Source organism: Pseudonaja textilis, chromosome 2, assembly GCF_049901715.1.
Source record: "Pseudonaja textilis isolate UNSWEBS1 chromosome 2, rPseTex1.2, whole genome shotgun sequence".
NCBI classification, from domain to species: domain Eukaryota; kingdom Metazoa; phylum Chordata; class Lepidosauria; order Squamata; family Elapidae; genus Pseudonaja; species Pseudonaja textilis.
Window position 1 is genome coordinate 191,763,758 of NC_141991.1, and position 14,311 is coordinate 191,778,068.

At 35.6% G+C, this 14,311-nt stretch overlaps 1 protein-coding gene across 3 annotated transcripts in view; it reads right to left on the reverse strand.

Moving 5' to 3' along the window:
• Positions 1-592: 592 nt before the first annotated feature.
• Positions 593-14,311, reverse strand: part of APBA1 (amyloid beta precursor protein binding family A member 1) — an 81,842-nt gene continuing 68,123 nt past the window's right edge. For 2 of the 3 annotated variants that reach the window (XM_087926720.1, XM_087926719.1), the window contains 9 exons: positions 13,345-13,490; positions 10,600-10,632; positions 9,120-9,206; positions 7,636-7,821; positions 6,705-6,884; positions 5,695-5,907; positions 3,503-3,622; positions 3,045-3,185; positions 593-1,582 (listed from right to left, as the gene is read on the reverse strand). In XM_087926720.1, coding sequence (XP_087782846.1) covers positions 1,511-1,582; positions 3,045-3,185; positions 3,503-3,622; positions 5,695-5,907; positions 6,705-6,884; positions 7,636-7,821; positions 9,120-9,206; positions 10,600-10,632; positions 13,345-13,490 — 1,178 coding nt within the window. In that variant the 3' untranslated portion in view covers positions 593-1,510. The remainder of the gene's footprint in view (positions 1,583-3,044; positions 3,186-3,502; positions 3,623-5,694; positions 5,908-6,704; positions 6,885-7,635; positions 7,822-9,119; positions 9,207-10,599; positions 10,633-13,344; positions 13,491-14,311) is intronic. The other variant, XM_087926721.1, reaches the window with a different exon arrangement.

A 14,311-nucleotide genomic window follows, 5' to 3' on the forward strand; every position in this document is an offset into this window, starting at 1 on the left:
TGTGCAGAATGCACATCCATGCAACATGCATACACCCAGCTCCTTGGCACACATGTGTTGCTCTGGATGTAAAACTGGGCTATCACCTTTCCCCTTTATTACTCTATTTTCTATTTTCTTTCTTATATCCCACACAAAGACCAAACACTTTTCAGAAAGATAAAACATGTCTGTGTGTCATATTAAAGCAAACAATTTTAGATTACTTTAAAGATCAAGGTATGTATTGTGAATAAACATTTATGTGCGCTATTCAAAAATACTGTGCTAAATTTATAATTGTGTAAGCTGCCACAGGACCTAAACTTTTGTGTTCTCACTCTATAGTTTACTACAAACATTACAGTCTACTGGCCTTGATTTTAACTATCATAACCAAACTTTTTGCAATATTCTTTCATTTCACAAGTGTCTACAATAATTAACCAAACACAATCTTTTTAGCTTCACATGGGGTAGGAATAACTTTTCATCTATTTTATATATGTGTATATTTATATATATATATATATATGTATATAACAAAATAAATTAAGTTTTTGCTTACATAATTATGGTCCAGAATTAAAGAAAAGTCATAAAAATAAATAAATTCAAGATTTTTATACCAAGATATGTTAAAATTAAAACTGGCTCAGAACAAACAAAAGTAGTACTGTACGCAGGCTTGTTAAAATTCCTATAACAAGCATACACTTAAAATGTGAAAGCTTATTAACCCATGTATCACCACAATAAGAAAAATAAGAAAATATTCTTATTTTCTCTGGCAAAATATTTTCCTCATACCCACATACTGGTTTACTGGATATTTATAATTTATCTTGGAAAGAAAGCAGGAATTAGAAAACCCACTTTTTTAAAAATCATGTTATATTCAAGAAATAAATGACTTTTCAGAAATATGAGGAAAGTTTTTGAACTCAAGGGGAAAAATTGTAAAATAGTATCTCCCATAGACAATACACCTTTAAGTCTGGAGGTTTATAAGCAAAAGCTAAACATCATCTTTTAGTAATAGATTTCCATTATATAGATTTTTAATTACATAAGGAAATCAGTGTTTCCTTCAAACCATATTTAATTATTTGCTTAGGGTAGAATTATAATGTTGCTTTCCTACCTTTGGCACAGCAACTTTATAAGACAAATCAATCAATATCCTGTCTATTTTCATAAGTGGAGAACTTAGCCCTGCAGTCTGTCTTATTCGGTAAAAAGAACTTTCTACTTTATTTTTATTTAAGATACTTGTGTTTTCTATCATGAGAGCCACAAAACCTAAATGACATAGCTTGAAGAAGTGCATGCATGTGTATATTAGAGATTCTTCGTTACATAAAACTAGTTGTAAAAAGGTGCAACCAAAAATGCCATCTGATACCCAACGGAATGATCCAAGGTAAGAAAAGAGCAAGAGATAGACTGCTGCAGACATCAAAATGCAGCCCAAGAAAACACCACCACTAATGAGAAGGAGCCTCCTCCATGCACACTGGAAGAGTCAGCTTTAGATGTAAACTGGTTGCTCCTGTGCAGTCAAGAGTCTGTACATGGCAGCTGGCATAGTCTTCATATGAATCTGGAAGAAAGGAAGAACTATTCAGTTGATGCTTCATCCCAAAGAGTCAAAGGGACTGGGGCATTTGCATGGAGTCAGGAGTAGAATAGCTTCCGTACTCTCCATTCAAAAGAGGATGATACGTATGTTCAATTATAGCAATATACAATATACAATATCATCTGTTAGCTAACACGTTAGTATAAGCCTATAAATAAAAGTTCCATTCAATATTTAGATCAATGCTAAATGTATGGATTTATTTTAAAATGGGATATTAAACAGCAACTCACATTTTAATGGGAAATACATGGTGATATATGTCCATTTCAGGAGTCAAGTCTATTAAATCATTGGATGTAAAGTTAAATGAGAAAATAACTAAAAATAGCTGTGCAACATATAGGGGAAAGGCAGGGAGATAATTTTTCCTTCTATATAATGGAAGCTGTTATTCTGTTATGATCGTGACTTCTGACTTCTTGGCAGAGACCCCACTCAGTTTGTTTCTGGGAAACTGGAAGGAAGATCGTCAAACTGTGATTATGTGACTGTGGGGACTCTAGCTGTAAGAACAAGATCTAGCCTCAACTACCCTCATTGTAAATTTCACCAGCCACTAAAAGAGTAGATTAAATAAGGACCACCTACATGACCTAAAATGTGATCTGTTCTCCACACAAGCTCTAAAACTAGATAAAGAGAACCCAAATAAACAAATGTGTCAAAAGGGTTCACACACTTTTAAGCACCACTATAATTATGCATCTATTTTTTTTTAAAAAAAAAAACTTTCTGTCATCTTTCATGCCCTTCTAGTTCGTAAACAATTGAAAGAGAAAATGGAGGCAGTTGCATTAGTGTAATTCACTTTAAGTTTGAGTGTAATCCAGATAAGACTTTTTGGTGTGGTGAAGGGCATATTAGATTAAATAGGTTCAAATTCCTAGTCTGAATTTTCATTTGGTCCCCTTATCACTCAGCTAAAATAATCATATGTAACGGGTAAATCCATCCATGTATAAAAAGTATTATGGTATATACTTGCCAATAAGCCCATCTGTGGATAAGCTGAACCTAATTTTCTGGGTGCAATTTGGTTCCTAAAATTCTAAATTTGTCTATGAGTATATATAGCAGGACTATCAAACTCCCAGCCCACGGGCTGGATGTGTCATGTGCTGGCCACGCCCACGTCCAGTTTAGCGGAGGGGAAAATAGTCCCAATACGTCACGTGACGACATGAGTTTGACACCCCTGATATACAGTATTTTATGACTCTTATAAGATCTAAACAGCTTGAAAGAAAGGGGTATAATCCTGAACCCATCAAATACACAATATAAAAAATACAACAGGCTCAGGAAAATTTAAAATACTACTATCTCTATTAAAGAATGTCCTACAAGAATTTTAATTTGTGGCAGCAATAATGCAGCCAAGCCAAGCTTTCATGGGGCACTGATGGATGCCAGCTCTTACCTCACCAACAGCATTTGAGAGAACATGAACAATCTTTTCATGAGGTGTTGCTACAACACTTTGTCCATTTATTTCAATAATTCGGTGACCCACTCGGACTCCTCCTCGTTCTGCAATCCCTCCTCTCATAAGACTACAGATCTGGAAAGATACAAGAAATTAACAACATTGAAAAGGTACAATAGCAGATGCTTCAATAAGGCCAAGCATTAATTTGCACTTGTATGATTGCCAATTTGATGCAGGGATTGAAATGCTGGCATGAAAGCTGGCTGAGTGTGTTTGGACCAGTCTCTCTCTCTGTCTCTGTCTCTCTCTCTCTCTGGATAAAAATATAGTAATAATAAGATATCATGCTCAGTATTCTCATGACATGAGAATGTTTTAACAGGAAGCATTTTAAAAATATTCGCAATAAATAGGATTACAAACAAGGAATGATATTGAATATTACTTACTATGCCATTCTGTACACTGAAGCCTAGTTGATATCTGAGGTCTGGTCTTCGAATGAGTACAGTAGTTACTGGAGGGCATCTCACTATGTTCAGTTTCACCCTGGCTTGTGTTTTTAAACCCTGGAATGCAATAAAGCAGGATTTTCACATTATTCTTTTGAAATCTGCAATGGACCTTAATATGGCAAGTATACTTTAAAACAGGGTTCTCCAACCTTGGCAACTTTAAAACTTGCGGATTTCAACTGACTGACGAACTCTGGGAGTTGAAGTCCATAAGTCTTAAAGTTGCCAAGGTTGGAGAACCCTGTTTTAAAAGAGTATTTTGGTAGCATTACATTTAATTTATTCTTAACATAAAGCAAGGCATACAAAAACAAATAATTATAAGATCTGCATCAGTTAAACCAGAGTGGGCAATTGATTTTCCCAAGAGGCCACCTGAGAAACTGGGGCTGTTGTGGAAGACTACTGCCACTCTGGACCCGCTGCGATTCCTAAGTCCTGCCCTGCTAATGCCGCACGTTTCCCTCTGCAAATACCATCCTGGCCCCCGATGCCCCGCACCCAATGTGGCAATCGCCATGGGCTGGACTGGGACTGCCTGTGAGCCAAGTGTGGCCTGCTGACCACAAAATGCCCAGGTATGAGTTAAACCCTGTGCTCTGAAATGAACACAGGGGGGACTGCAGATTAATCAGACTATGGTACAGACTCTTCAAGCTATTATGAAGTCCCTGGGCTGTGTAGCGATAACAGAATATTGAAGGAATTAGCTGAAGGGATGTTGGGACTTTTGTAAATTAACATTGACAAGTCTTGGACAATTGGAGAATAGAAAACGCAAGAAAAAAGGAGACGATCCTAAAAATTATTGGCCATTTAACCTAGTCTCAGTACCTATGAATTAATGCCCTTACACTGAGCTGAACAGTGGAAACCATTGGGACCACTTTTGGGGCCAATACTATTCAATATTTTAATTGATGATCTGGATTGATGGGTCGATATCCCATTTTCAGATAATATAAAATTTGGAGATCTGGCTAACATTCAGGATGCAGAATGAGACTGCAATCTAATCCAGACAGATTGGAAGACTGAGCTGAGAGACAAAGATGCCCTTCGTAAGGGAAAAATGTGTTATTACTTCCATATAGGAAAGAAAAACTTAGACCACACATAAAAGACAGGGAACTTTGTGCTCGGAAACCACTATATTGGAAAACGATTTGACTGTGGTCATAACATAAGAGTGGCGTGAAGCAGCTCTAGCAAAGTTAACACATCAGAAGTTTTGAATTGAAGCTATGTAATAGCCTTAATCACGTTTACATTTACAAAACCACATGTGCAATACTGTGTATGATTCTGGGCAACACATTTTCTGTAGGATTGTAACACACTCAGAGGGCAGCAATATAAAGGTATTACAGGATCTTGAGGTCATTGCTCTATGAGGACAGGATAAAGATATCTGGTATCGGTCTGGAGAAAAGACTAGGGAGACATGGAGGAAGTTGACCTATTTGAACTGATTGGATGGGCATATAAACATGGGAGATGATCTCTCTAATAACCCTGGTAATGATTGTAATGATAATGACAGCCATATCTCAAGGTTGGTTTCTCATTCAGAAGCATTTAGAAATACACTTAAGCATCATTGTATTTTCTTCACATTTTGTATGATAGATTCATAGGGGTCCAAGGAGAACTTGACTCTTGATGAATGTTTCTTTTCTTTTATGTATACTGAGAGCATTTGCACCAAGACCTTGTGTGTCCAATCACACTTGGCCAATAAAGAATTCTATTGTATTCTAAGGGAACAAGTAATGAAATGTGTGTTGTGGTCTTATGATACAAACACTGCATTTTACATGTGCAGAATGTCATACTGTATGTATGAAAAGATGGCACTTCTTGATAAATCTTCAATATATATGTCATCATTTTGATTTTATCTTATAGTAGCAGTCACTTATGTTTTTTTTCCTTTGTGGGTTATTGCTTTAACTTATAAAGGGAATACTTAGTAATATTTCTATCAATGACTTTTATTATCTTCAGTTCTTACATACTGAGTTATTTATTATATTTTAGTATTGATAAATAGAAAAGGCTCCTGTTGGTTAAGTAGAGTCAGGATCCTGCTTTAAATAAACAAAAAACAAAATCATTTTCTGTACCTTTATGATACTCTGGCATGTAGAGAGTGGTAGGCCAACTAAACTAGTCCCGTTGATAGACATGATCTGGTCTCCAATATTCAGCTTTCCAGATTTCTCTGCTGGTCCCCCATGCATCATATTGGCAATGATAACTGTAGGCAAGATGGATCCCCACCCGGATTCTACAATCACTACGCCCAGAATTTCACCTTTCTGCTTCTCAATGAAAACCTGAACAAAAATCAGAAATAATTTTCTGTTATGAAATGTAGTAATCCTGCAAAATAGCCCCAATTGGCAACACTTTTGCCTTACCCATACAACTACAATGTGAACATTAAAAAAATGACTTTAATAAACAGTATATAAAGTGATTTTGTGTGTAACCATTGAGTGGAAATAACACAAGTAAATATATTAGGATTTTACTTGAATATAAATATTTCCAAATTACAGGTACACTGCCTATTCTTCTACATGTAGTGCGGGGTATCAAACTCGTGGCCCGCAGGCCAGATGCGTCACGCGCTGGCCATGTCCACCCCTGGTTTAGCAAAGGGAAAAAAAAGTTGTGACACATCACATGATGACGTGACATCAGGAGTTTGACATCCGTGATGTAGTGTTTCGAAAGTTATATTTAAAAACAGCTTTAACTGTATGTAGACTTTTAAATAACTTTTCTTACAAATATTTTACATCAACAGGAGAGAAATTGCTGATAAAATAACTGGCTTTTTTCCCTATTGCCACATCACAGTGGTGTCCAACATGTCAAACATTAGAAAATTGTGTCTTCAACAGAATGCACTGCAAACCATGTTAATCCAAGGTGTGAACATTTTTAAAGATGAAAAAAAGGAGAAAGGGGAAGAGAGAAAATAACTGTTTTTGCAAACTCTAAAAGTAAATAAAATTCTGTATGGTATTGAAGGAAGTCACTCATTAACAGAAGCTTTATAATTCGCTGCAAAAATTAGGTGAGAGGATTCTTAGCTGAACAGCATTGCAAATAAAGAGATGCATACATCTTTGCAGTTTTCAGACTTTGAGAAGTGGATCAAATCGTCATTGTACATATCTTGGGTATTGAGGAGGTCACTATATTCCTTCTGACTCAGGTCTTCAGGATTTATTCCATTTGCCCTTAAGAACTCCTGGTAAGCCACACTGAATGCCTGGCCGATGGACTGTGCAATTAATTGTGCCTATAGCAATTGTAAAAGAAAAAAAACATAATAAAATAGTTAAGGAAATCCAGTAGGAGCAGAGAAGTTTTAAAAGGGGGTTCAACCCCACCCAATGCATGACAGTGAGTGAAACCCAAGGCTTACAAAGAGCCTGAAGGAGGTAGATGAACCTTAAAATGTTATTTGGGTCCTCAATTTGAAAGGCTGCTTCAAATTATTGGCCTCGACAATTCCATGGATGTAGCACTTTATGGAATAGCAAGCATGAGGGAATAATTTTATTGTTCAGAATGTCTACTAAGCTCAAGCAATAAACACTCATCTGTACCCTCTGAGATTTTCCTTCTAATATGGTGAAGCTTTACAGAAAGAAGTTCAACCCTAAAACAGACAGACAAACTGTATTTACAGAGCGATTTTCCCTTCTATGTGTTTGATCTATTCATCTCTCTTGTTTACCTTACCATTGTGCTCCTCAGCTCTAAGCAGCCTTCTTGTTTGTTCAACCCCCTTGGCATTAAAGTTCTATTTGGAAACCATTTTAGAAAAGAGGACTTATCCATATCTCTGTGATTTCCATGGTCCTAGAGAAACTGGGAGAAACTAGCAGACTAGAAAAACTGACCACCTTTTTCTTACTGATAGGTTCCTTTCTATCAGGATCAGCACATGCATACTTTCATGCCCCACTACTACTGACTGCAACAAACAACCTGATGGAAGAGGAGTCTGTATTAATTTCAAACACGGAAACAACAAAGTTCCTTACATCTTCAGACTCAAAAACATGGCAGATCATTTTGTACTGCCTCTTCCCATCCTGAGAAGGATGAGAGGCCTCCACATTATCTTGAGAATTTGATCTTGGCATTCGCCTTCGAGCCATCAACACAACTATATTTCCAATATCTGCAATGTAGGAAATGGTCCTCAAAGGATGATCCATCATTGTTTCCTTAAAAAAAAAAAAAAGACCCTCGCATTAGTATTCTTTATCACTAACACAGTCATTTTAGAACACTGGCATTCCATATCAACATGTTTCCAAATTAAAGGAAATCTTCATCACCTATACAAACCAAGGGAAGAATCAGAGTTGCCACCTGCCTACCAGATCACAAGAGTCCCTTGTAAAGTACTTATCAGGACCATGACCTGTACAGGTAATCCTTGACTTACAACCAGTTGTCTGAGGATTATTTGCGGTTACAGTAGCCTCAGGACAGATGCTGTATGGCCCATAGAGCACTTCCAGCCATCATAAAAGTTGTGCTGCCCCTTTCACATGACACTGGGCAACCAGTTGCCAAGTGTCTGGGAATCACAAGGCTACTATTTGCAAACTTTTCTGCTGGCTCCTCCAGAAAGTCTATGGGCAGGAAAGGGACGTTGGATTTGGGGTCTGTTCCTTAAGGTATTTCCCCTCAGCTCTGTGCAGGGATCCTCCATGCTAGAGGAACAGACCTTACATTTGGCAAAAATGCTATTGTTCTGGAAGGCATTTTCCTCTCCAGATAGTGAATGCCAATGTTCTGAGCTTTTCAGGATGATGATCTTTGCTAGTGTTTTCACTAGGTTAAAAGTGAAAGGCCTCCAGCGTCGCAAGGGATCTCTCCTCCAGAGCGGGGGAAAACCCTCATCTCCCCATCTGATGAAAATGCTAGCAAATGTCATCACTCTCTTGACTGTTCTTCCTGATGGGGATTTAGGCTTCCTGTCCTACCAACTGGGAAGTCCATTTAATGACTCACAAGGTTGCTTAACAACTGACCAAAGAGAGCAAGGATTGAAATAATTAAACAAAGCGGTCACATGGCATCTTGCTTAATGACCACTTTGCTCAATGGCTGAGATTCTGGACCCAGTTATGGTCATAAGTGGAGTACTACCTGTACCTTATTTTGAAGAGGAATAACTTAGTTATTAATTCACTTATACATGAATTATGACTGATACTATATATGTAAGTTTAAATAGTTTAATCTAGGACTGTATGTTTCCCCTTGAAACTGTTGCTTGTTGGCATTCTTGATCACTCAAATAAGCAATCATTGCAAAAGTTATGTTTAAAATAAGAAATGTAATTAATTAATGTAAACAAATTTGGAAGCAGTTAATTATTTCATCATCTTATAGAAATTCTAAACTAGGCTTTTTTCATAGTAAGGCAAGAAGTAAATGGAAATAAAGAAGAAATGGCTCCATAGTTTATTTCCAATCCTTGTAAAATAGACTATAGAGAGTTTGCTGTACCTGAGTGTCTGCATTTAGCACTTTTATTCTCTGTGTTGAAATGAAAAGATCAACTTCAGTCATGGGCTGAGATTCACCTTCAGGAACCTGCAGTTGAAATCATTTTTAGTTAGGAAGTGTATACTTCAGAAGCCATACTTTTAAAAATATGGGATTATATATAAATAAAATAAATCTTACAAAATATACTATTTGACTGTGAAGTTAATGATAAGAAGAAATCATATGAAATATGAGTGATGGACAAAATTGTTAATTTCCTCCCAACTCTGGTCCGTGCAATATTTTTTCTTCACATGAAAACACATTATCCTCTGTCCTCTTTCTGGCATAGGGGCTCTCCCTGGATTCTTTTAAATCAGTTCAACAGCCAATCTTTCTTTAATTACGGCTATCAAGGCACAGTTAGGTAGGGAGGAAGAGAGGTGGCATTATGCTGTTTTGGCTAACCAAAAAGAAGAGGGAAGAAAAACGAGCCAATGGCCTCCATATGCTCAGTATTCATTCCCCTCTTTCGCCAAAGTTAAAGCACAGTCATAAAAACAGGTTTTCATGTGTATTCATATTCATGACATTTTGTTTCAGGTCGAAGCATGAACTGCAAAAATGGTAAAATAATCTCACTTCCAACTCCCATTACAATAAAATTGATTGAGGATTGATGAAAAAATTAATATAATCCCAATGTAGAACTTGCTACAGCTATACAAACAGAAGTATTATTATGCTAAAATGAGCTATTTGTAACATATGTACAATGCATGCTAAATATCACATTATTTTGTGTGGTTCCAGCCCTACCAATTACTGTGGTTTTAAAAAAAATCACATGCCAATCACCAAATAATATTGATATTATTTTTTTATAACTAAAGGAGCAATAAATAAGTTCATTAAAACTTCAACTGGCATAACACGTCTATTTGTTGAAAAAAAAATTGTAAATGCTGAAAATGTTGGTCCTAAACAATGCTCTAGAATATCAAATTATTGTATTTTGCTGCCCACTGCTGAACTGTATTTGCATCAATATACTTTCTATAATGTGTTTTTATATACTGCATATAATTATAGAATTTAAATTTTATATAAGAAAAGTAAGTCATTTGGTTGCATCCAGCAATTTTGTTACATCCATTAATTAAGTGAAATCAAATTTAAATATAAAATAAAATATAACTTGTCTTTTTTGGAAAGAAAGATTTCATCTGCTCTAAATTTGGGATGTGCTTTTAGCAATAGCATGTTTTCATTTCATTAATAATTATCTTATTATGGTAATGAAATGGCTAATAACAAGAAAATTAGGCCACTTGTTATCTGACATGTGTCAATTTACATGGTGGTTCAAACATTTAATGAAGAACATTTGCTGGATACAGTTTGTTTTTTAAAAAAATGTGACAAAAAGAAATGCAGAAAAGTAAAATGAAATAACAAAACCTAGACAACACATCAAGCTGATGAAATTGTACTGCACCTTCTTTCTGCTTTTGGCTAATTTCTGGGCCATCTGCTTAGCATGAAATAAACAAAGAAAGGAGAATAGTTAGCTAACATCTTGTAGAGACTCTATGTCAACCAGGGATCTATAGCAGTACACCTGTTGGTGTCACCTAATTAAACTGTGTATAACAGTACATTAGAACAGCCTTTCCAACCTACAGTCTCCCATTTTTGTCACATTACAACTTTTATACATTTCAACCAACATGGCTCTTGGTGTTGACTAGGAACTATGGTATTTGCAGTACAATACATTGATATCATTGTTTTTCAACCTTGAAACTTTCAAGATGTGTAGATGTCACCTTCAGCACCTTCACCTTCAACAACACCACCATGAAATAAAACTAGCAACTATCAGTGGATATTATTTCCCCAGAGGCTACCTGAAAGAAACTCAGCTGGATGGTTTGCTATGTTGATCCCTTTCTCACTATAAGGAGAATCTTATTAGTTTAAACTTACTTCTTAGGGACTGTGGCCTCCTTATAGAGCAGAATTCAATAAATGTCATCCATGAGATTGTTTTCAAAATAAGGACATTGGGGTAAATCAATTCCAAACCAAACAAAAACAAATAAACCACTTTTGGTCTGCTTTAGATATACATCTTCATGTCACAATGTGAGATTAAGTAATTATTTTGAATTGCAAATTACATATTAAAAAACATAAAGTTTATTTTAATAAAATTCTAGGCACGGGGTTGAATTATTTCCTGATTTTTAATAAAATAATTTATTTAGTCCTGTTTACTTGATTTATATACAGCCTTGCAAGCTCAAAGAAGACCACAGAGAGCTCCTTCCTCCTCTTTTCTCCCCACAATTAACAATCTCGAGGAGGATTGGCTGAGAGAGAATGACCGACCCAAAGCTCCTGCTGTTAGGATTTAGGGCTCCTTGTCCAATATCTTATCACTACATACACCCTTACAAATGCTGTTAGAGATGACAAATGCATTTCTATGAATGCAAGCCAAAAATATCATCCAACACTATTGCTCATTATGCAGTGAAATTCCAGATCCTGATTTCTGAGCAACAGGTTACCAGAATTAACTAGTGAAAGGAAAGTTTAACTATTAAATAAGGCTGCTTAATGTAAAAACAATGCATATCCTAAGCTGGCTAGACTGTATGAAGTTTGCTCAGGAAGACGCACAAAGAAATAGATGCAAAAGGAAGTGCTTTAATTTATGATACACTGCCATCCCCATCTGCTCCCATTGTACATAGGAGTTTTGTGTTCCCTCTTTCCACATAAACAAGAAAATGCCCATTAAGCAGAAACAGATCATATGAAAATATATTTGTTAATTGAGTTGCTTTCTTAATTCCAAGAGAATGAGAATATTAGATTAGATTATCTTTTTTAATAGACTGATAATGCACCAAACATTAAGAAACATTTTGCAACTTAGCTCTAATTTGAAACCAATGTATTATTTATAATGTCTCATCTGTTGTATGGCGGTTGATGAAGAACAGCAAAATGATGTGAACAAAGCTGATTTTGATTTCAAAAGAACCTCAAATATTTAGCAATATTTCATCTTTTTTTCACAGAGAGCATACAAATGTAATAGAACCATGGGACAGACATTTGTCATACAAAATTATACAAATATACAAAATAAGGTATGACTTATTTCTGTGTTAGTAACTATTTGAGGTACTTTCATGAAATGTTAGCTTCGTGCCACTTTTGACAAGGTGAAACAATTCAATTTATAAATATGTACTGCTTTTAACGTGTAACATATTTCACTATTTGTTGTATTGCCCAAACTTCAGCCAAAGTTAAGCATCGTTAACCATCCATTTGTTTTAAGCTTAACAAAATCAATGAGGTTTAAGTAAGTCTTGCTGGATTGAGCAGTACCTATAAATTTCTAACATCAGTTATTTTAAAAGTTTAAATCACTTTTATAGAAACCAAACAGTGCCATTATTTGCATATATTTTATACAATGTTAAATTCTGCAGTAAGAGAGAAAGTATTCTGCTGATTTGCTACAGTACTTTTGCTGTATAATATTTTAATTACCATATTAAGATGTCCGGTGCCATAATCTAAATAGTTACCTAAAGACCCAGATGTATTATGTAAAAAGTTCTATTGAATGTAAATTAATCCTATTTTATGAAACATCGTCTGAATTGTATCTCTTCTATCCTTTGTAATCCCTGGTTCTTTGTGGACTCTGATTCATATATATAAATTCTGCATTTGCATAATAATTTAGGTTGGAATATTCTAAAATTTGAGATTTGGCAGGTCCCATTTTACTCTCGACATGTTATATGGGAAATAAGCTGTTCTAATCAAACGCCTAGGTTCCCTTTTAACTGCTACGTCTTGGCTTGTTGTAATCTATTGTTTCTGAAAGCTTGTCAATCATTTTTGGCAATTTTGATTTTTAGGGCCCAGCTGCTGTTTGCAAACCAACAATTGTAGAAACAATATTCTCCTTTCAGATGAGCATTGTTCGTCTTTGGATAAAGGGAAGATAAATTTATTTGAATGTACTATCTGTCTACTGCACTCAATTATAACAAAATATTAATCTACAAATTATGAAAGCAGATGGTGCATAAAAATAACGAACACTTCAATTCAATAATAGGACCATTTCCAGAGTATGGTTCATTACAGAGATAAAGTATGGATTATTCAGAGTTATAACTCAGACATTAAGAGAATGACTGATTTTCACCTTAATTCGGCTCACTGCTTCCTGAGCCTGCATCATTCTCACATTCTTGGACGGAGTTTTGTCCGAAAGGAGTTGAGTTGAGCCAAGATAATTGGCAGCAAATATGATTCCATCAATTAAATCTTCAGGATCACAAGGCCCTGGAACTACAGTACATGAAAATTGAGTTATTGGGCAAAATTATATTACTAACAGTAAAATAACAGAATACATTATTATTAGTATTAGCATATGCAGGATGGAATTCTGGTGTGGTTAAAAATCATCATTCCCTAAAAGATTTGATACAATCAGAAATGAACAGAAGGACTCTTCTCTATCAGAGAAAACACTTGATAATCTAATTTATTTTGACATTCGTTTGTTCTGTTGTGAGAGGAGTGCCCCTTAAGCGAAACAACCTGAATGGATTTTTTTCTCTCTCCCCATCTCAGAAAGGCACAGAGTGCACTCATGCCTCTGCCCTAGCAATGGCCTTTATTCTTTAGTCTTGATTTAAGAGGCTCCCAATTAATGAGCGGCTATGCCCCTGTGACAGAGCTGAGGTTGAAACTGTGGAGCATGTCCTTTTATATTGCCCTATGTATAACGCAGGCAGATCTAAGTTACTGTCTCTCCTTGAAACAGAACCTTCTAGACCCAATGTTAGTAATTTGTTCTTATATTGTCTAGGGGGTGGCTCCTCATGTATCACTTCTTTGGTTTCCAATTTTTTTAAAAAAGCTGTAACCATCAGAGGAGAATGCTGTAATTCCCCTTAGTCAAGTTTTTGGTGACCAATTGTTCATGATTAATTTTCCCATATTCTTCTTTTGTTGTACTTGTGTTTTGATCTGTGACTGCAAATAAAGTATTATTATTATTAGTCTTGATTATTCATTAGCTTGAAAGGAAAGCAATACCAACTGACATAACCAAAGTTGTGGGCAAAAAGGAAATTAAATAATGGCCATGTATTAGCTTCATG